The following is a 23,933-nucleotide window of genomic DNA, read 5'->3' as shown; positions in this document are numbered from 1 at the left end:
GCCAAGGGGCAAAAACTACACACTTTTTATTTACCGAAATACAATAAACACATTTCTTAGAGTATTGAACTCAACCAATTCTTAAATATTTCTGGAATATCCACCTGTTTGCACAAGTTTAACATATGTGTAATTTTATGACTTATGTGTTTATTACTTATCTTTAAAAACATGCCTTTATAAGTTGTAATGTTGAAAATACAAAACTGGTGACAGGAGCTGGTGCATTCTGTTCTACTCATAAAATCATACAACAAATACCATTGTCTTTGTCTGCAAGAATTAGTCACAACCTCTTTGCTTTATCTTCCTCCTCCTGCAAGTTAATACCGATTCTTAGACAACAATCAGGGAAAAAGTGTGATACAATTAATATAAACGACGAATAAGTTCATTCTACAGTACGAGTCATTTTTCAAGGAAAGCTACACATGCACTTCAACTAATACATCAAATTCGTGAACATTAAGAAACATTAAGAAATTTCAAGGGGATTGATAAATTACAAGAAATATGCAATACAAATGTACATTTGACTGTAAACAATCCAATCTCTTCATTGTGTGTGCAGTACAACATTCTCTGATTCATGGACACACTCTCAAGTAAAGTTTTGTTTTTCATTTGCAGAAGAAGAAGGAATTCAATTTAGTTGTCATTGTATGGCCCACAAGCTGTTTAGCAGCTGGTAATAATTTCTGATAAATCCCATAGAGTACAACGACCATACTTCTGCATGATTCAGCAATACAACGGGGTTAACAATATAAGCTATTCACATCTACTATATATAAGTAATACAAGTTTTATCGAAGAATTTTATTCTTGGTTCGATTATATATTTTTTATCTATGTCATCACATTAGCTTTCCAAAAACCCTTTCGTTTCCTGCTGTCAACCTTTCTTCAAAATTTGTATATGTTTCACAACCTTATTTCGGGCACCCCTTTAACTGTACGACATATTTTATATTTACAAATATAATTTATAAATTTTTATTTGATTTTCCGTGTACATTATCAAGAAATAATTTAGAGACGGACTTGACATGGTCCACCAGAAGTACGTTTACGTTTGCTAATCCTAAGTTACATAAGTAGACCGTTCATTCCCTCATACCAAAATTGGGACATGTGAATAAGTATTTACATACACTTTCAAGTCCAGGTACACACATAAATTATGTCACAAGTTGAAAAGATTGTGCGCATCGTATGCGTCCAAAGATGACAAGAAATATACAGATAGACTTATGTATGCACAGGAAACAACCGTAATGTACAGGAAATAACCAGGAATGAGTTAGGATTGAGTACGCATTTGAAAAAGGTTGTATTTTGTAATGTATTTTGTAAAAATATCAGATTAATAAGATATTTTGTATCTAGTATCAATCATCCCACGTATGTGCAACTTACGGACAATGTGATGGTGTGAAGTGCAACCCTCTGATTTGGTTGAAATTTTAAACTTATACACGTCAAGTCAATACAATCAACGTTTCTTGAGGCAGTTTCTGCGATGGTTTTGGAATTGGTCAAAAATATTTTAGGCCAAAGTTGAGAAAATGGGAGATTCTTACCAATCGGAGGAAGCAAACCTCACTCTCACTCCCTTCGGGAAAGGTGGACCATTTTTCAACTTTGACCACAAATATTTTGCTAATTCCAACCATCGCACAAACTGCGCCAAGAAACGTTGGTTGTATTGACTTGAACTGTATAAGTTTAAAATTTCAACCAAATCGGAGGGTTGCCCTTCACACCATTGCATCGTAAGTACCCGGTCAGAAATGTGCATGCAAATGTTTCTAGTTCTAAATCAACTGAATATCCACTGCTGGATATTATCCAGCAGTCCCAGCACCATACGCGTGTGTCTCTCACTAGTCTCACTGCACGGTAATATGTAGGTCACAGGCATTCAGTCGAGTACAAATTTGATACAGGTTCAATCTTTATGAATTTCCCAGTTTAAACTGAAATTATATACATAATTTTTTTTCTCTGTTTCTCTTCTTACTTTCACCTCTTAAAAGTTAAGCACACGATTCCAATCACGACCTAACATTGGCTTGTAAAGATTAAGCGAATTGCTTGTATTTCCCTTAATATTTTTTTTATAATCTTGAACATCACTTTCAAAGTTTACGCCTGATTTAAACTTGTGAACATTAAGTTGTCATAACTAAATAAATACAAGAGCAAAATCCTTTATAGAACAAGAACATTTTTGAACATTTAGCTGTTTTCGGTTTCCTCGGCGTTCTCTCTTCTGCTGTTGTTATTTTGGGCGACATTCTTTATTCTCGCGTGTTTTACAGCATAACAAAGAATGTCACCCTACAGAAGTAATTTAAGCTCTGGTATCTCCTTTCCATACGACGCATCATTATTATTTAGCACCATTTTCTCATTAAGACGGCTTCGTGTTTTTAGTACAATTCCGTCAACGATCCGCATGACGAAGTGGAGGACGAGTGCCATCCAGGACGAGACGAAGATGCTGCTGTCGTTGGAGCTGGACAGGTTGCCGTTGCAGAGGTCTCGGTGGCAGAAGCAGTCCTCGTGGTACACTCCTGGTCGAGAGACGTCCTAAATTGCATGTCAAATGTCAAATAGTTTGAACTTTCCAATATGGACACCTTGTTTTGTGGCCTCGTTACCATGATGCATCCGGTGTGGTAGGACCTGGCACAGCCTCGAAGGAAGAACTCCATGGGTGGGAGGGTGATGTTGACGGAGTAGTTTTCGTGGGGCTTCCTCCTCAGGGAGACCATATTGTTCCCGAGGAGGTTGATCCCCTTGCTCTTGGCTGCAGTCACGTACGTGCTGAGCAAGTTCTTCTTCCTGTCCCCCAACACCCGCTTGTACTCTTCTGCAAGGAATAAGTCCGAATTTTTAATCAAGAGGTCAACAATTTGGTAAGACTTGGGGCTTATAATTTCCATCAATGGTTTGTCACCTTTTCAAAATTTATGTATGATGAACATTGATAAAAAAGTTCAAAATTCATTCAAAATCTGTTCAAATTTGGAATAAGACAAACCCATGTTGATGAACGCATTCGACTTTTATTTTCCAGCCATCTGTCACTTTTATTCATTTCATTTTCCTGTCTGTTAAATGAAACAAAATTAGACTAAATTTTCAGCTCGTTCAATATGTTTGATCTTTCCGTGGTCCACTAATTACGTGATTGATCAAAGACCAGTTTATAATGAGCTACAAAGGGAGAAAAACTGCATGGTTCATGTACATAGCTGACGACATCCACACGAGGACGGTTTGAAGTACATAAATACATTAGTTTTTCCATAATAAAAATGTGTTTTTCATTTTAAAATTAGAAACAAATTATTTCGATGATAAAAGACGACGGGTTTCCTTCTCCTACGTTACACTTCTAGATAACATAACCTTGATTTCAATAAGGTGTACAAGAAACAACAGAAAATTTCCATTAGAAATAAATGAAGCCCAGATATTTTTGGACCAAGGAAGAAGGAAGGAAAACATGTTTTGATTTGGGGAAGATTCAACCTTAGTTTTTGTGTATTTAGAATTGTGACAAGATTACGAATTTGACAGTGTGGGCCGCACCATCGATCCGCCCCTGCTCATCGTATTGGACGTGTATTGATGAAATCAAAATCCTCAACTTCAAAGGAAATTCTTGTAATTATGTTTACATAAACTTCGAACTTGGATATACTCTGCTGAGCCTCATGCTCTGGTATATCCCTTGAGCTGCGAATATGGTGTCATGATTGCGCTATTGTGTATCAACCAAACCTGAGGAAATAGGGACAGATTTCGATTTTGCAGTATTATTGCCAATTTGTGCAAGTATTACAAATCTCTGGAGATGGGATTGGCGACTGGAAATCCGGGGATGTGGTGTTGAAATGAATAATGAAACATCACGATGCAAGTATTATTTAGCAACTCGGGTATGTTTAACAATGGCTCAATGTCAGATAAATGTGGTGGCCCGACAATGTGCAAAGACAAATGTGCAAACGACAAACGTGCAAAGACAATTGTGCAAACGATAAATGTGCAACCTGACAAATGTGCAGCCCGATAAATGTGCAAACGATAAATGTGCAGGAATTTTTCTAACAAATAGTACAACATATCTTGACATGATTTAAGCTTAAAATTTAGTTATGGACACGCTTCGGGGACATAATTTAAAATGACAGCAAATAAGGAAATCCCGAATTATTTCAAAGAAATTCAGAATTTTTATATAAAATGTACATAATTCCAGGCTATACGATAGGCTAAAATTCACGAATTCACGAAGATGTACGGGGGAATTTATGCACCATAGAAATATTATTTAGTAAAATATTAAGTTAATGATAAATTAATACTGCTCATTATATGTGTATAAGATCAGCAGCTTCAACAGACATCATAAGGGATGTCGCAGCAAGATTAATTTTTCAGAATTCTTATTTTTTGAGGAGATATAATTTGATTTGACTGCTAAAATCATATTAAGATATATTGTACTATTTTTTAGAAAAATTCCTGCACATTTATCGTTTGCACATTTATCGGGCTGCACATTTGTCAGGTTGCACATTTATCGTTTGCACAATTGTCTTTGCACGTTTGTCGTTTGCACATTTGTCTTTGCACATTTGTCACCCCATGGATGAAGATTTAGTTGACATTTATCCAACTAAATCTTCATCCACGAGTTTCCCGTTAGTCGGATTACGAAATTCAGGGACTCAAAATTAGGAGAGCTCATCACTCTGATCATTAAATGTGTTTTACAATGTTTAATGAAATTTAATCTCGCCGCTCCTTTCATAATTTCACGCTGGCATAACTATTTAATAACGATCACATTATGACCAAGTCTAGCAGGGCTACGTTACGTTCGTGGATGGAGAATGGAGAGGAGTGATACACGCCGTTTCGACATCAGGATTGATTCCCAATCTGCATCTCAAGGTTGGCAATTGAGCCAGCAGGCGTGGAGAGCTCGCGTCAGGTACGAGACAAAAGGGGAAGTTTTCAAATTTATTCTGAACACGACTGGCATTTGCACGTGCTTTGCACAAGCCTTGATTTTCTGCAAAGTTTGTTCTCACCCTTGGCGTTAATGTGTTTGGAACAAAGAATTGAGCCCAATATTGCACACACGGATGGGTCTAATTATTTATAAAGGAAAATTTGCGTTTGTTGTCAACCTGCGAGGAGAAGATCTGAGAGGACGAATTTGGAAAGTATTTATAACAATGGACTGAAAATCTGAGAAATGTTTTCGCAATACGTCATCTTTCACATCATCGTTACATGTCGTCCTAATTATGGACAGACTTCCGAGTAAGTGAGGAAGCAATGGGGGTATTAAATTACTTGCCATTCCTTCTATGCCCGTGTAAACTGCGAGTTATTAAAGTAAAGGAGTGGCGAGTACGACGAGTTTGTCGGAACTGCCACGGGATGAAATTTGATTCCTTCTATTTCCAATTTCAAGGTCTCTGCATTGAGTTCATATTTACTCTGGTGAATGTTATCTGGCAGATGAGCCTTGCTGATCCTGCACGGCAATAATTGTGCAAAGGCTTCCTTTATCCTGGCTCAATTTTTAGGTGAAGGATTTTTTAGTGAAATATTTTTCGCTAAACTTGTAATCCGATCCATTAACGGATGCGAATTTGCTAAATGCATGCACTCTGAAATATTATGATAACCCCACAGGCTTATCTCAGGGGGCCGCGATTTGTCCACTTCTTTATGCGGCATTCCAGGATGACATTTGTAAGATCATCACTATATCATTTCTGTTGTATTGTGATGATCTAGTTATATACATATATAGCACAAATATAAAAGACATGATTGAAACTATTAATGTGCAAGCTAGACTTATTGAAAATTGGTATAGTGTGAACAACATGATTATAAATTACAGTAAGACTAAATATCAAATATTTCATAAGCCACAGGATAAGATTCCCAAAGAATTTGTTAATTATAAACTGAATATAAATGGCAATGAGATCGAACAAGTGTCTACGTTTAAATATTTAGGTATTAACATTGATTCTACACTTAACTTTAAAGACCATTTGAGTAGTGTAACGAGTAGAGTGTCTGGTGCTTTGAAATATTTGTATGGCATTAAGAGGTATTTAACGGAAAATGTGGTTTCAATTCTGGTTAATTGTAATGTACATGCTATTATTGATTATTGTAGTGAGATATGGGCGGTGCAGACGCGCTGTCAATTAGTACCACTTCAAGCAAAGGTTGACACTTTTATTTTGCAATATTATTTACCACTTATATATAAGAAAGCCAGAAATAGCAAGAAAAAAGGTCGATTTAAGATTGATATTGATATTAATGAACTAAGAATGAAATGTAATTTATTAACGTTGGAAGAGAGGAGAGATTTATTTTTGTTGAAATATGCTTTTGTTCATTTGTACAAGCATGATGAGACTCGTAGACAGGGACGAAGTTGGCCTCTTCTTCCAGTGTCTTCATGTAACACGACTTTTGCTAATAATAATATAAATTGTCGCAGTATAAAATTATGGAACTCTCTTCCAAGAGATTGGACCATAAAAGACCTTAAGTATAATGAGTTTGTTGAACTATGCAAGGTATTTTTGGTGAAGAGTAGAGATAATGAATTTATATATTTCTGAGGAATATAGTTTGTAGTTGATTAGTATAGACAGATGTTTATTTGCATAGTGTGTTATAACTTGTAAACCAGCCTGATCGACTGAATGTGACTAACACTTGAATAAAGGTAAATTGAAACTCTGGTTTGGCAATTTGATTTATCAAACTGAAATGGAAACTTTGCAAAGACTGAGCAAATAATTTAGTTAGTTTGATTAGTTTAGGTACGACTCAACTAGTGGTTGGGATTTGCATGCAAAATCGGAACTTTTACTTCAGGTAGAACTTAATCAATCTGGCGGAACAATAGGCGACGAAATGCAGGAGGAGTAATTTTATTTCTGTTATTTCAATGGGATACAGATATTAAAAAGCTTTTACGTGGATTGGTCAAAATTCTGAACGTGCAGCAGGATGCACAAATCCAATCTATTTGCTCATGACTCGTATAATCCACCAGAATTTAATAGATTCGTTAAAGTATTGACTTGGTTTAAATTCAATTAATTGAGAAGAGACACGAATGACTCTCTCTCTCACCATCATCCACGCTCCACAACAACATGAATATTGATTGTGATCTGGAAAACGGGAGATCGTCGAGCAGAATGAAATTCACTGATCCAATCAAAACAACTCTTGTGCACACAATTCCTCTTTTTCAGCAAGATTTCCACTCATCGTGTGTCTTCCTGCTTTCACTTCATCATTCCGTCCCCTGCACCGCCATAAATCTGGGCAGAAGTAAACTTTCCTGCATTTATGCCCCATTGTGTGTCCACTGAATCAAATCAACACTGTGACCAAGCACATCTCTCCCAACGACAAATGTAAAACCTTCAAAAGGGAACTTTTCATGTACGTCAGCTGAATCCTGAGCAGGACGACGGTGTCTTATTAGCCCTGCCTCTTTCTCTCCTCTGAGCTTATCTGGGAATGGATTGGTCAAGGAAAATGAGTCAATTTGATAACCAGCCCATTTAAAATCTGCACTCTGTCAAGTTTCACCTTCATTCAGCCACGACACATGTGCTCCACAAATCAGGGATAAGGAAGAGATCAAGCAGTGAATTGAACAAATGGCACAAGGTATGAAATCTACCCGAACTCCTTCCACCAGTTGTCCGAAGAGGATAAGGAAACGAAATTGGTGAAAGGCGAGGAGGAGGACAAACTCTTCTCTCAATTCTGCCTTTGATTCTGGAAATTTTGCTGGAAAACTACTCGTTACAAAACAAAACAATGCCATAAGAACTCGGCGCGTGTACGTAGACAAAGCTTAATAAGTTATAATTAGGCGCATCAGAGCATCAACAAAGTAGGGATTTATTTGTGCTTGCTTAACTTTCGCCAATACGTGCAAAGTTCTGTTGAGCTACTCAAATTAGCTCAGATGACGCAACAGTTGACCAGAAAAGATGAGTGAATTTGTGTATGAGGCATGTATCGGCGAGTTACTGACGTTGCAGCTCCACCCCATTCGAAAAGATTATGCCTTTCTAATTATTCATTCTAAGTGGGAAATCTGGGATTTTGTGAACTTTGTTTTTCTATTTTTAGCATTTCATAATTCCTCATACACGTAATAATGTCCATTTATAATGCAGACTCGTTATTGGGTTTCTTGCCCTCCTCGCTCGCGATATTCTGTCAGCAGAATGGAAATGTCTCCCAAGCGAAAGGGAACTCGCAGCCCTCTTTCTTTCCACGACAAATGATTCTTCGAGCTTCACAAGAATAAGTTTTTTCTGGGGTGCCTGATGGTCCTACATAGAGGAAAGAACGGGCGTCTTCTGTGTGCGTATTTACTCTTTGGAAATGGAAATCCCCGGAAAACGTAGCTATTGTTCAAGGGGAATCAAGGGGTAACTCGCAAGGGGAATCAATCCCCTTCCGGATAGTGGCGTCTTGGAGTAACAGGTGTGCTGCATTTCCAGTTCCAAATGCCCCCATGTACTTGTGCATAACGAGTATATGCTGAACTTCATCCTGCTGACTGAAAAGTAATTATGACCACAAAATCTATACGCATCCTTAATTCTGTGTTCATTAGATTTTGGAGAATGACGATTTCAATATGTTGTTCAACTAATCGTAAGATTATGGATGACTGGGTGCTCAATATGGGGAATCATTTCCTAATAAATTATTGGCCATGTAGCGCCACACCCACCCAGCGACTGAGGTGCACTACCAGGTCCTTATTATGCTACTCACAAGTAATTAATTCTCATACATTCATCCCAACCGTATCTGTACGTTTGTGCATGCATCCATACTTTCCCCATCCATGAAACCACGCTTTTCTATTATTTGCGATATTGTCACCCGTCAGTCGTAATTCCAGTTTTAATAATTTCATCAGTGGTGGAAACATTTGGATCCCGAAAATTGTGACGAACGCAATCAACGACCTTTCACGTACAGATTTGAATAGAGTTTAAAAATAAGTGATAAATTAAGTTCACAGCTTAATGAAAATTGTAATCGGCAGGTTACACGTACAATGTATTGTATGTGGGATACTCAACGTTGGTCTGGACTGGAAAGGTATTTTTTACTAAGATATTGATGCAAATTTGATAAAAGCATAAGTCGTAATTGGAGAAGCATGCCGTTGCTGCTTCTTGTACCGATATGTGGGACAAAAATAGCCCAAAACTCAATTACACCCCAAATCCCATTATTATATGAAACAAGCTTCCCAGAAATTACTTAAGACGGGAAAATGCTACATGCTAAATTTGTCGAGAAGCGTAAGGGGTGAATTCAAGACGGAAGCAGTGAGGTAATTATTTACATGTTTAAACTAACTTTTACATCAATGACTAGCAAATGTTAAATTTTTGCAGTGATTATTTTACATGTTAGGACTAAAAAACTAGCGCAGATGTTTATTTCTTGTGTGTTCTGTCTGATTTGTAAACCAGCATCGCTGATTACCGTGCATATGTATTTATGCGCATTAAGTTTAATGTAGGAACTGTAACCATAATTTTATGTTAATAAATATCATCAAATGATAATTCTGACGCATAAATGTCACCAATTGTTACACCAAAAACGTGGGATATTAATTTTGAAATTTTAATATGGGTGGATTTTAATCTTATGTGTAAAGAAGTGTGGATTGTGCTTACCGGTGGTGTGGACGGCGGAAACGACACATCCCAGTTCGCAGGATTCGATAATCATTGGCAATTTGAAGGAGTGCTGACGACAGATTTCAGACGCGTTTTTGGCCGACGTTAGCTCCGGATTTGGGTACCAGATGCAGTGGAAACATTGGACAGTTCGAATTCCACCACCTCCGCCTAACAGGAAAACCACCATTAACGTGAAAATTGTTCTTTTAAGGATTGGGTCAGTCAATTTACGCATGTTTTTACTTTCCTAACTCGGAATTGCGTATGTCCTGTACATTTTTCTGATACATGTCTTGTGCCATTTCGAATTCCAATTGTTAAACGACATGTAAAAGGTGACATACTATTTATGATGAAAGAGCAGAAGTAGAAAATTGGATGACATCAATAATAGCACAGTTACGCAAAACCATTGACATGCAGCCGTACACGCGGATGACTACTAACAAGCAATACACAAGCTTGCACAACCTCCCACCTGTGGAACAGCCCTGTGCACATTCCACCCACTTTCTAAAACCAAAGGTTATTTTCCTTATTCAATGTGAAAGCCTATCTTACGTTCTTTGACCAAATATGACAAACTAAGAGGGCCACATTTCCCGATATTCTTCTTTTCCCCGTGTAAATTATATGAAGTATTTACAGAAAGTGGTTTGTAGTCATAAAAAGTAAAGTGATGCTCACAACTCTAATTTGCATATCACTTCATAGGAAATCTAATTGTGTCTTCTTTTCGTACAAAGGGAATATATTTTGATTGGCTTACATTGCCAATGTTTCGTATTGTTTTCTTCCTTGAGAGCTCCGAATGTGGCTTTCTTTCTCCAAAACTCAATTATTAAAGTGAAAGTTTGAGTGAAACTTGAAATATTTAAGTTACACAATTTCCAAGAATGAATGCTTTCTTTAGGTTACGAAACAAAATAAGTGGTTTTCACTCCAAAACTTTCGCCTTCCTCCAAGTCACCAGTAATGTGTAGCTCTTGTTTTTTCTCGGATTTCTTTCGCGATTAGGATCGAATCGAAGATACGCATCTGGAGCTCCAACCAAGGCGAGATTTTCTAAAAAGGCTTGGTTTCGTTAGTAGATATTGTAAATCGTCAGCTTCAATCCGGTCGTCCGGTTGATTGCAGATGTCATGCTCCCAATTCCCACGGGTTTTTGCCCCTACTTTATAAATACGCCACTTTTGTCAATGCAAATTCTATGCCGTGTTGCAAATACTATTCCATTTCCTTCCACCCCACCATTTATTTTCATTGCCGTAATGGAGGAAGTAGGGGACCCGTACTTGCGACACACATATTTCGGACGAAACTGGCACATCCGATTAAGAAAAGCATGAATCTTGTGGAATTGATGCACACGAGAAGTTGGTGTTTGGGGCTTTTGTAAACTTTCATATTCTTTCTTTCGACTGACTCCAAAGCTTTTGTAGCAAAGGAACATCATTTACTGTTTTTGTTGATATACTACGCATGCATAATTCGACTGAAAATCTTTAATCAAATTTACAAATTTCCTCAGATTCTTCCAATCTCTCTGTCTGCCAAGTTGTAATGCTTAGATCCTAATCTAAATGTGGAAGGAGTGAAAACTAGGATGACATGAAAGTGGTGAAAAATCCTCATCATTAGAACTCAACGGGTTCAAATAGATAGATGGAAAATCTATGCAAGAAATCACGACGGTGAAAATGTTACAATGTAAAAAAAATGCTGAATATTTAGTTAGAATAAGTAAACAAGCAAAATTTATTTCCTGTTTTTTTTGTCAATATAGATTTTTTTCCATCTTTCTTCCCTCCCTGTGTGCGGTGTGGCCATTTCCTTCCTGTTTACCACTTGCTATTCAATGTACTGCATTTTATAACATTTTACGTATTATCATTACTGCTCCTTTCATGGGCGAGATAAGAGGAGAAGCATGAAAGGATCTTCCACCTCTCTTTTCTGAATAAATAATCTGCAAAATTCCTCCCAAAATTGCTATGCATCACACAAAGGTAAAACTTACAAAGTTGAGTGAAATTCCATTTTTGCACAGACAGAAGTACTACCTCCAAACAGAAAGCACTTTTTCCTAGCTATGCTTTTTCATTCAGTTTAAGACTTTTACAAATAAAAAAACTCTACAAATAAAAAACTGTTGCACAGTTTCGTCTGTGATTCTATTCCGGACATTTTATGTACTTTGTACAGTCTCAATTTAACTCTTTAGTTTGACTTGTCCAACAAACTGAGTTTTGCACTTTCACCTCGTCTTCGCAATGTGATTATCTCCACAACACGTCGCTATCTAGTCTCACTCTGCCTGCGTGAATATAACGTTATGCAACATTGGGTTTGAGTCGTGAATCTTGTTACATGAGTGACATTTGATTTCTTCCGTAATTTACATGGGTACAAGTACGCCTCCCAGATTTAAACTTTCAAACTGCTCCACTTCAGTTCAGCTTACAAGCACTTGTACGCCAACTTTTTAACTTCCTGTAAAGCAACTTTTCGATACGACCAGCACTAAAGCACAGTGACTTTCGCCCCTACTTTGCACTCATCCATCTGTAACATGAGCTGGTCATGATCTTATTTTAATTCAAGCATGTGCTCACTTGCAGATGGTAATGTAGTTAAATAACTTATAAATTATTTCAAAAAGACTTTATCCATCGCTCAACTGAGACTGGTGGCTGATGGAATGCATTGTGGGATGACTTTTTCGACATATTTTCCAATTTCTTCATTGAATAGACCGACTTTTTGGTGGAATAATGTTCCATTCGTTTGCAGAGCTGGATAAATTATTCCTCAGAAAGGACACTCTTTGAATGGGATTTGTCATGGATTTAGCTACGAGTTATGGAGGACTTGGATGGAGCAAGTCGATCGGGTGTGGCACATCTTTGTTGCTAATATTTCTAGGAATTCGGGGGTTTGAGATAACACCTTGGAAATCGCAAGCTGCAAAAATTGGTCTGGAATTTTATGAGTTACGTTGCTCATTTTTTAACCGATTTGTGCATTGATATGTGCATTACGGCTGACCAAAGGTACTGCTAAATGCTGATAATTTTGCATGCAGTAAAGAAAATTGCCAGTTTCTCTACAATTTGTGAATTTGTCATTGCAATCTTGCTGAGCCGTGTATGCAGTACAAGTTTGTTAACCCGCAACCTGGTTGTGGTCATGTTCGAAGTGCTTACGTGCTGCTAGGAAGGTTACATCAGCGACGAAAGTCACTTTGACGACGACGGTCAGTCCGTAGATTAGGGTTCTCTGTAACCTTACACGCTGACAATATTTACTACGAAGCAACAAGTCCTCCTCGTGTGGAATTTCCTGTTGAAGTTTGCTCAAGTCTGAATTTTCCAAGTTTTGAGGCTGACGGACAAGTAAATGCTTCTCGAGAACTTCTCTGTCGAGTTTTTAAGCCAGACAAGATCAACTAAAAACTTTCACATGCTTTCTCTCCTTCCTGCTTAAGACTTCTTTTCAGTTTATGTCCTTATTATTAACGCAACCTTTGAACGGACTCTGCCTGCAGATTAGCTTCCCCTCGCCTTCTGAGTGACTGACACTCAAATCAATGCTGGCTAAGTGGTCGCTTTATCCAGTCCGTCAAAATCAGGGCTGTGAGACTTTCTCCCCTACATTCACTTTCGTGTAATTAATACGTCTCCTTTGTGGACACGAAGGCCTTCTTCACAATGGAAGGGGCAAGTTAATGAAGTACTCACGAACAGATGGATACGCACAGATACGCTGCTTACAAAGCCTACTTCTGCTACTGCAGCCCTTATGAAAATTGCAAATATGTCTCCCAATCAAGACAGTAAAATTTCCCGTAAAAATCCTTCACGACGCCGAAGCAGGCCAACTTGGTAATTGTTTTCAAATAAAGAGGCACATTTTCATCCCTGGCAGACTTTCACGCTCCTCCAGAAAGCAATAAATGGCGAATATGACAGCTGCCAATGCAGAAAGAATTATTGGACTCACCTCCTGAGCATGATAAAAGCCAAAGAAGTCTGGTGTATTGGTATTAGTGGTGTCAGAACTGGTGTGGCAGGGTCACTACAACGCTTCTTCCGGAAGACAAGGAAATCGGATTAGTCCCCAAACCACAAGAGATAAGATAGCAAAGGGGACACTTAAATCCGCAGATTCTTTGTGAGATAGTGCTACAGGCGGAAGAAGAACCCGTTCCGAACTAGTTTCAACTAAAATGGCACCTCGTCTTGCCACGATTTTCGACTTCTCTCACCAGAATATTACTGGACATACTTAAATCTTTTAAGAATTTACATTTTGAAGTAGCAAATGACAGACATGTGATGGGCTTGTAAGCACAACTCTATGATTAACATTTATTTGAGCAGAGCACCTTTTCTCGGAATCATTTGGATGCAAACTCCAAATGTCTATGTATGAAATCAGTCCAGTGGAAGAAATTGTATCCACAACGGAGCATATTTCCTTCTGCGGGTGGGTGTATGATCGATGTCTTTTTTATTCCGCGAATCGTGGCTCATTTTTGAGCTATTTCTGTAGCAAAATGTCATATGCCAGTTCACATCTTGAAGTACCTTTTGCAAATCTTGCTTCGGATATTTATGCGCATACAATTTTACCAGAAGTGGACCAAATTTTGGCATTTGCCTATCCAAAATGCCCACAAAAGAGTAACGCAAATTTACGGTACCATTTAAACTCGCTCTCTCCATTCTGGAGATTCGTGTACAAATGTACGTGCCTTGCAAGGCTTGAGCCTCTACTTGTGTACTTGGGATGGCAGAAAGCAGAGGAACAAAAGATTGCTCATCAACTTGTAATGGCAAAAAATATGTGAGTTGCCAGCAAGAGAAAGCTCAGGCTCTCTCTAGAGAACCACTAGTTGCAGTCAGTAGTCAATACAAAGCGAAAGAAGGACAGCACACACATGGCGAGGAAGGAATAGAGAACAAAAAATGGGTAGAGAAATAGAGAGAAAATCTCAAAATCCCTCTTTTTTTTGGTCCGAGGACATCTATATTTCATGGCGAGAATAATGTGAATCAAAGGAGGAAAAGGGGAATTTCTGAGAATTGTTCTCCTCACCGAGCCCCCTCGTCCGTGCGGATGAGGCGATCATGACGCAGCTGCTGCACATGCAGTAGACGACCAGGAGGAGACCAATCACTTGGAATGACGCTGGCGATGTCCGCCGCCGCTGCTGCTGCCTCCCTGACCTTGACATTCTTCACCCTCGGAAATGACTGTACTGGTGGGGACGGTGGTGAGAGAAACCTTGGCGAACGCTAAAAGTTTGAACAATCAGTTAGCTGGTAAAATGGAGGCGAGGTGAGACGACAGGAGGATTGCTAACCTGCAGAGTGCGTGGAGAAAGTTGAGACGAGGTGAGGAGCGAGAGAGAAAGTGGTGCAGGAAGAGGAGTGTTTGTCGTCCCCCAAGATTGAATGAGACGAGGTGGCAGAGTGTGGCAGGTTTTTGATACCTTTTTCCTTCCACCCCGCCTCCATGTTACCATCCACGGCTGTCTGCTCCTCTGCCCAAACCTGCTTCGTTGTTGCATCTGCTTTCTCCAAATAGGAGACTTGGATGGAACCAGCGGGGAAAATATCTGCCTTGTGTCGTCTCTTTGCTGGGCAGATGATTTTTCCACGAGTGGCGAGGAATGTTATCTTCGGTTGCGACGTTGAGAGGGTCAGACAGAAGATATGAATAGCTGCTGCACGGCTGATAAAACGTCTGACATGTCCACATCAGTCATAATTTGTTGCAATATTTATTTGAAATGAGATTAATGTCGAGAAAATGCGGAGGATCGAGATAACCTTGCAGCTTTTATCGTGAAGATCGCCATTTCAAATTTGTGTATAAATTCTAGGACGTAATTCGTAATATGTGTCACGACCCAGCTTTCCAGCCTGCTACTGACTTATGGATATGCATGAATGGCTACTCAAAGTGTGCGTGATAACCACTACTTTTGAGATATTTCTAGCCAAGTATCTACAAAATCTTGGACATGCATATGCACATATGTACAAATACGTGTGAGTACTAAAAATAAGATCTTTCTCTGTTGGTTAAATTCCCAATGCCAAGATGTCATTATTAACCTGCGCCTATGCAGTTTTACATGACAGCCCTCATCAAGCAGTAAATTGGCTTCGGAGTATTTATTCATTCACTTATCACCGTATTCTCCTGCCTCATACTAAATACGTAATCTCAACATCATCTTCACCGACCTCACGTAACTTATTGTGTATTTAGCTGCATGAACGGAACAAAACACTGGATTTCTTCTATTATTGTTGTTACCAAACCAATCCACTGGCTTGCTCTGCGGTACTTTCCAAACCGTTTATATGCATACGAACCATCTTAAAAGAACTCAACCTGCTTGCAATACACGAACTGATGCACTGTGCCAAAGGCCAAATTCTTCTTCGTCTTCCTCGTCCTCTCCTTATCCAAAAACCAAACCTCATTTGCATTCAATTTAGTAATGGTAATACGTAGAAGTAGTAGTAGTAGTAGTAGAAGCCCCACTACAGTCCTTGCGTATGCATAACTTTTTATACCAACATCTCAAAACATAGCCCCGTCCCATGTCTGCTCTTTAATAAAATGGTTTCAGTGGTGGCTTAACTGACGACGACGACTCCTCTCGATTCTTACAGGCTTGTGGCCTGCTGAACAGTGCTGATTGACTCCATGGTTTTTTACGTCTTGTTGACTGCATTCTCGTCACGACACCACCCAAACCTCCACTTTTCCAGACGGACACAACGTGGAGTAACAACTTTGCCTAAGACTTGACCGAGATTGATAATCCTCGTGGCGAATTAATAATCATCTTTTTTCATTGCCAATCACAATTTAAAATTTCGCAAAGTTATCTTCTTTCAAGAACGTATTAATGTGACAACTTTATTGGAGAACGTTGTCAAGGGATTGTGCACGTCAGTGAGTCAAGTTGTGGAGAAATTACACCGGGTGTTGTAACCAAATATTTGTCGAGGTAAGTGAGCCTACGCTGTTTTTGGTCTCCTTTGCAGCGTATTTCCTCTCATAAAAGCACGCCTCCTTAATTAAAGTCTCAGTCAGTGATGTCACTATCTGGCCTTAACTGGAGTCAAAAGCGTTATGATTATATTCGTCCCAGCAAAAAATTGTTTGTTTCCATTTTACGATGTTTTACATTTTTAGCCGGATTTGGTTTATATTTTGCAATATATTTTGTCTCACTCATTTAATAATAGAAATCGATGAGATTGGTACAAAGAATTGAACTGAAAATGTATCGAAATAGAAATCGTTTAATTTTCCAACACATTTTATTCAAGATTTTATCCACATGTTGTTAAATCTTGAACTAATTTTCATTTGATTCGTGACCTCAATTCGATTTGTGGAGTAGCATGTGCACACATAATAAGCCAGTGATGCTTTTCGAGAGATGAAACACACCAACAACTGTCCGAGTTGATGAGAAAAGTTGGAATTTCGTCTTAAAAGTGTCTCAATTTTTGGAAAAAGCCACACTAACATTGTAAATAAATTTCCACATTTCAAGAAATTGTTGTTACTCTAAATCCGTTGGGAATGGTGGGTAATTAACATGCAAGAGCACGATGGTTACATTCTGTCATTCTCCTGCTAAATATTTGCCTATATGTCGACGAGTTAAGTAGTAAATACATGAATCCATATCAAGAGTATTGCAATATGCAAATTTGTACTAATGTACGATCCAATGAGAATGTAAGCCGTAAGTTGGGCGCATGGTTGAGTCGTGTCGTACGTAGTTAAAGTTGGAGTCAGCTCCTGATGCTGTGACATAACATAATTTTTTGGTCCATGTTCTCTTCATGTTTCTCTGTATGCATACACGCTTCGTGCAGTTTGTAGTTTTAAGGACGCTGCTGCCGTTCTTGGATCAAGGCCGACCACTCAACCCCAATCCATGCTTTGCTGATATTTACTACTCCACAGTCGTAGTAAGAATTGGCTGGACGACGTTGATCATCTTGATCGAGATGAGACGGAAGATGTAATCGCTGATAATGCTAATCCTCCTCCTGCTGCATGAACTAATCAATAACACGAGCAAGATCCACTCTGCCGTGTCTTTGAATGACTGGAATAACATGACATTGCTATTGAAGAGTAAGATTTGTGTATCGTCTGAAAATGATACACGGAAAGCGTGGTGCATCTGCTCGGATTTGACAATATTGTAGTAAGCGAAAGACACGTTGAATGAGTGCTTCCTTCCACTCCGAGAGTCCCGATTCTACCCGCAGCGTATTTAGACTGGCCTCATCTTCGCCCGGTTTCTCTCGTTGGAGAGAGAAGTGGGAAGAGAGAGAGATGTTCTGAATCGGATGATGCTGGGAAAGTATCGCTAGTCACATGTGCTTCCAACACCCAAAATACAACCACACTGAACAAAAGTGTACAAATAATTACGTTTCTCCTCCAGGAAAATGTCGACGGGTCGCGAATCTCGGACAACGCGTCGCTTCTACCGTGTCGACAGTCAGCACGACCTCCTGGCCTATTTGGACCATGGCGAAACGGCCGTGCAAGAACACCGATGGACGCTGGAGATTGCGTGGGAGGCTGCTAACAAAGGTTTGTGAGATCTAGTCGTACTCGGACAATAGTCGTGATCCAACTGATTGTCACCTTAATTTCCAGTGGGAGGAATCTATACGGTCATCAGATCCAAGGCTTACATGTCGACGGAGGAGATGGGTGACCAGTACTGCCTGATGGGTCCCTACAAGGAGCTCTATGCCCGACAGGAAGTGGAAATTGGGGACTTTGAAGCCAACAACCCACTTCAACTCGCTTGCAATAAGATGAGGGAGCTTGGTTTTAATGTAGGCAAACAATCTAATTATCGAACCCCGGTCGTTAATATTTTACCGGATGTGATTTTGTCGGACAAATCTCTAACTTGATTTATTTCAGGTAAAAACTGGTCGCTGGTTGGTGGACGGAAACCCGCAAATCGTGCTATTCGACATTGCCTCCGCGGCGTGGAAATTGAACGAGTGGAAGCAAGAGCTGTGGGATAAGTCCGGGATTGGGATTCCTCACGGAGACGTCGAGTGCAACGATTCGGTCATCTTTGGCTTCCTGGTGGCTCAGTACATTGCAGAGTTTCGGCACTTGGCGGAAGACCATTGCGAGTCGGGACGGCCACGAATCGTGACTCACTTTCACGAGTGGCTCGCAGGCATTGGGCTTATCATGTTGCGAGTGTGGAATGTCGACGTTGCCACCGTATTTACGACACATGCCACACTCTTGGGCCGATTTCTGTGTGCTGGAGCGCTCGACTTTTACAATAATTTGGATAAGGTTCGCCACTCGCTAACTGTGAATATGTAATTTTTTGCTAATTTTTGCTAACTTTTCTAGTTCAACATTGATGAAGAGGCCGGAAAACGTCAAATTTATCACAGATACTGTATGGAACGTGCGGCTTGCCACTTGTCGCACGTGTTCACAACAGTTTCTGAAATTACGGGTATGCATTTTTAAAGGGGGAAACATTTTATTGAAACTTTCAGCTGTGATTTTTGTTTTCATCTTGTAGGATTGGAAGCGGAGCATTTAGTAAAGCGCAAACCTGACATCATCACCCCGAATGGGCTCAACGTCAAAAAGTTTTCGGCACTTCATGAATTCCAAAACCTGCACGCAATTTCAAAAGAGAAAATTAACGAATTTGTCCGTGGTCATTTTTACGGCCACTTTGACTTCGATCTGGACAAGACCATTTATTTCTTCATTGCTGGAAGGTACGAGTTTGGGAACAAGGGAGCTGACATTTTCATTGAGGCCTTAGCCCGGCTGAATCACTACCTCAAGGTTTGCACTGTCTTGCTTTATACGAAAATAAGTAGTAAAATTTATGACACAATTTTAGCAACTTTTTATACTTTAACAGAGTTCAAAATCTGACAAAACGGTCGTCGCGTTTTTAATCTTTCCCACAAAAACGCACAACTTCAACGTGGAAAGCTTACGTGGTCAGGCCGTCACGAAGAGTTTGCGTGAAACAATTAACGACATCCAGTCCAACATTGGGAAACGGATGTATGATATTTGTCTGAGGTGGGTAAGAACTGGAACTTGTACGCACGAATTTGTCTAAAATTTACATATTCAGTGTGTCTGATTTTGCTCAGCGGTCGACTCCCCGTCTCGGACGAACTCCTCTTAAAAGAAGACTTGGTAAAGATTAAGCGTTGCATATTTGGCATGCAGCGGTCCACACTGCCACCAATCACGACCCACAACGTCGTGGATGACTGGAAGGACCCCGTGCTCACGAGCTTGAGAAGATGTCAACTATTCAACTCGGTGCAGGACAGGGTCAAGGTACGCACAACATGCGTGCATATTTAGATACGAAATTGTGCTTTCATATGGGGATTCAACCCACCAATATTTTGGGTTTAGGTCATATTCCACCCCGAGTTCCTCTCCTCGACGAACCCTCTCTTTGGTCTGGACTACGAGGAGTTTGTGCGTGGCTGTCACTTGGGCGTGTTCCCATCCTACTACGAACCATGGGGCTACACCCCCGCGGAGTGCACCGTCATGGGAATCCCTTCCATCACCACAAATCTCTCCGGCTTTGGTTGCTTCATGGCGGAGCATGTCTCGGACACCAAGTCGTACGGGATCTACATCGTGGACCGACGCAACATTGGCCTCGAGGAGTCCGTCACCCAGTTGGCCAAGGACATGTACGAGTTCTGTAAGCTGAATCGAAGACAAAGAATCATTCAGCGAAACCGAACAGAGCGATTGTCGGATTTGTTGGACTGGAGGAATCTGGGCGTGGTACGGGTATTTGACCATAAATCTGGATATTCGGTAACGTAATTCTGTCCCGTTTTGGTGTTGGCAGTACTATCGCCAGGCTAGGATGAAGGCTTTGAAAATGGTCTACCCAGACTTTGACGAGGCGGATGAGAATGGTGTTGGGGGACGTAGCATGAAATATCCGCGTCCCATTTCCGAACCTCCGTCGCCATCCTGGTCCCGAGCAACGACACCTGCCCCGTCGGAACATGGGTCGAGTGAGGACGAGGTAGATTCAGAGGCCGAGGTGGGTCCAATTATAAAAAAAACAATCTGTCATTTGTATCCCAAGAGTGTCTAATTGTAAGATTCGTTACTAGTTGGAGGAACTCATGGGCAAAACCAAAATAGGATTTGGAATCGGGAATGGAAACGGCCGTTAATGAAACTCAAAAGATGTATATTTAGATGGCGTCAATAATTAATCATATCAGAGAGCCCCGTGATATTTTTTTCGACAAGTGTTTCGAGAAATATTGTTAAGCACCCCCAAAAAATAGGAATTGCGTTGAATAAAAATGCCCATTATGCCCCGTAATGGGTTAGTTAGCCTATCTGTCAATTGTGGATTTTAATATGCATGCATATCAAGGCATCCTCGTCATCAACTACCTGTCATACTTACTCCATGGCCGAACTGCTTATTAAATTAGGTTGTGGAACAGAGATAAGGAATGTGAGAAGCTGGACAGAAATATTTAAATGCCGTCTTGCACGTACTCGAGCATCGACCTTGATGTTCACTACCAGAGTCCATACCCAGTCAAGTGCTGCTGGAAGAATTTCTCGCTCACTCTCAGCCCCACAAGTGCAACCCCCTGCCAGCCAACAATGAAGGAGGACATCGCGGTGCATAAGGCTCGGATAAAGTCCTTCCAGATGACCGTGCTCGTAAGCATGGTTTTCGTCATGGTAGGGGAGACAGCAGTGCAAAACATTTACCAGCTACAAAATTCCTAGAAAAAATTTATTTACACTACGAACACAATTCACAATACAATACAACACAACACAATTCAATTTATACTGTGCTATTTTGTTAGGTAATCGGAGGTTGTGTGTTTGGCCTCGGTGTTAAAACACGTCCCGTCCTCCGTATCACGAGAGCGGAAACGTTTCATCATGTATGGAAAAAAATTAATTCAACTTTAGGAAACTTACACATATTTGTATTTGTTTCTTGGTGTCACTGTTAATTAGGTGAAATGGATCTTGGACATGATGATTGCAACGGGCCTGGCCCAACTAGGAACGGCCGGATTGAACTGTTTTGCGACATGTTGCAAACAAATCTGGGTGCTTTACCTGGTACGAACTTATCGTTGTCCTGACCAATTTGTGACGATATAATTATAATTTGGTGCCCCTGGCTTCTTATTTTGCCTTTTGCAGGGCGTTGCTCTCACATCTTTGAACGTGTGTCTGGAACTTGGCTCCATCGGAACGTCCCTTCACTTGCTCCACTCGTCGGATGAGCTGGCGAATGAGGACGTGGTGCATCCCTGGTACTGGGTCGAATGCCAAGTCACCGAGAGCTGCCACTCTGCCCTCCTCTCCTACGTCTACTATTTCGTCATGCCGCAAGTGGCTCTGTCCGCCCTCGCCATCTTCCTCCAGTGTTTGGTCGTCCTCACCATGGGTCGCATGGTGCGAACCGTGGCGGAGCACAGGAAGACCGTGGAGGCTTACAAGGAGTGGTACAGAGAACATGGGGACGACAATGAGGGAGACGCCGACGAGCCTCCACCACCGCCTGTCGTGGCGTCGGGCAGTAAGTCAGGGTCAAAACAGAAGAAGGCTGGTGTGTCGTCAGGGATTGAGATGACGCCGATGAAGCAGGTGAGTGGTGAAGAATAATGAACATGATGGTCAACGCTGTTCAGCTCAAAATAATTAATCCCTCGAATTTGTTCAATGCATAGATTGACGAGCTGGAGGAACCCGACTTCACCATCCTGGGAAAAGTCACGCCCAACGAAGGATCCCTTTCTTCCGTGCAGACGCCTCCCTCTGAGCCCGCTCCCGAGCCCGAGTCCACCTTTGACCATAATTACCACACGCCGTCTTCCATCCTCAAAGTGGACCACGGATACGTCCAAGCCTCCGGAGGTTCACTCGACTACTTGGATTCCCCCAGGAAAAAGGGGGGACTTCGGAAACCGGACACTCCGACCCCACCCAAAGGACTCGCTGGAGCACAGAGCATTACGTTTCAAGAAAATGTGCAAGTTCACTATTATGATCAGAATGCGGAGATATTGGACAGTGAAGACCCCGACAAGCTGTGAAAGTGTATCGAATGTTTACGTATGTAACTATATAAGTTATCCATTTTTCATGTTCAGATATATTTATGCAAATTTATTCACCTTTGTCAGTCAAGGATAATCCTTAAACCACATACAATTTACTTACATGTATATTTTTATCAATGTCCATCTACGTATTATCTCGGTTAAGCTCTACTTTTCGTTGTTGAACGTTTACAAGTGGTTCAATTAAATACGGAATACTACGAATAGTTATTATCTTATCATTTGCGCTGACTACCACTTATCCATCCCATTACATATCTGTTAGTTGAGTTCCATGTAATACGGCTACTCATACGTTCATATGGCACATGTTCATGCTGTGATCTGGAACCTAACCAACGATATCTTGCACAGAAGAAATGACGCCTCGATTTCCTATCCACGCTGCGGTTGGAGAGCAACGAGAAAGCACACTCTTCACCCCGAGAGAGATCATGGACTTCGACTCGTGGGATTCGCAGCGATGAGGACGACGTAGATTCAAACTCACAATATAAACACGACGACTGTCTTTGTTTTTCACTGAAATATACGCGTCATCCAAAATTAAATTAGGTGAGCTGTGCTGAGGTGAGTGGAGATAACACATGACGATGGGTCGGGGTTTATTCGGGGTTAGCATAACCAATTGGGTGATGACGATAATGACGATGAGGTGATGCTAGGAAAACTTTATACTTGAGTTTACATGACAAAAAATGCATACGTGGATTATAGTTAACTTGGTAGCAAAAGGTAGCAAAGAGAAGTCGTTTCTTATGACACTATGAATTGAAAAACCTGTCAGAATTATGGGATGACCCAGGTGCTAGAAGCAGACGAGGCTGAGGAGGAAGTTCTTTCTGACGGATGAAATCACTTGGGGAATACCCAAGGAGCATTTCTGACAAGAATAGATCACTGCGCAAAT

At 40.5% G+C, this 23,933-nt stretch overlaps 3 protein-coding genes across 4 annotated transcripts; 2 read left to right on the top strand and 1 right to left on the bottom strand.

Annotated features, from left to right (window-relative positions):
* Positions 1–2: 2 nt before the first annotated feature.
* LOC118434868 lies at positions 3–16,269 on the bottom strand. 2 transcript variants are annotated; one of them, XR_004834319.1, is made up of 6 exons: positions 15,178–16,269; positions 14,910–15,109; positions 9,804–9,977; positions 2,667–2,878; positions 1,767–2,595; positions 3–1,414 (listed from the first exon to the last, which is right to left on the bottom strand). XR_004834319.1 is itself a non-coding variant. In XM_035849359.1 (5 exons), the coding sequence occupies exons 2-5, from the start codon at positions 15,046–15,048 to the stop codon at positions 2,344–2,346; spliced, it is 777 nt and encodes a 258-aa protein (XP_035705252.1). In that variant the 5' UTR covers positions 15,049–15,109; positions 15,178–16,269; the 3' UTR covers positions 3–2,343. The 2 variants fall into 2 exon arrangements, 1 of the variants encoding a protein (XP_035705252.1); XM_035849359.1 differs by having other exon boundaries at positions 3–2,595.
* Positions 16,270–16,481: 212 nt separating this feature from the next.
* On the top strand, positions 16,482–21,262 carry LOC110845614 (glycogen [starch] synthase). Its single transcript, XM_022092068.2, has 11 exons — positions 16,482–16,842; positions 18,307–18,458; positions 18,525–18,709; positions 18,801–19,193; positions 19,254–19,362; positions 19,432–19,706; positions 19,786–19,952; positions 20,027–20,219; positions 20,301–20,687; positions 20,755–20,955; positions 21,029–21,262. Exons 2-11 carry the CDS (start codon positions 18,311–18,313, stop codon positions 21,089–21,091), a joined length of 2,121 nt encoding a protein of 706 aa, XP_021947760.1. The 5' UTR covers positions 16,482–16,842; positions 18,307–18,310; the 3' UTR covers positions 21,092–21,262.
* Positions 21,263–21,415: 153 nt separating this feature from the next.
* LOC110847084 lies at positions 21,416–23,241 on the top strand. Its single transcript, XM_022093934.2, has 5 exons — positions 21,416–21,620; positions 21,752–21,832; positions 21,909–22,016; positions 22,101–22,547; positions 22,631–23,241. Exons 1-5 carry the CDS (start codon positions 21,540–21,542, stop codon positions 22,994–22,996), a joined length of 1,083 nt encoding a protein of 360 aa, XP_021949626.1. The 5' UTR covers positions 21,416–21,539; the 3' UTR covers positions 22,997–23,241.
* The last annotated feature ends 692 nt before the right edge of the window (positions 23,242–23,933 follow it).

Source organism: Folsomia candida, unplaced genomic scaffold (assembly GCF_002217175.1).
Source record: "Folsomia candida strain VU population unplaced genomic scaffold, ASM221717v1 Fcan01_Sc003, whole genome shotgun sequence".
Classification (NCBI taxonomy): domain Eukaryota; kingdom Metazoa; phylum Arthropoda; class Collembola; order Entomobryomorpha; family Isotomidae; genus Folsomia; species Folsomia candida.
This window is presented reverse-complemented; position numbering and strand designations above follow the sequence as displayed.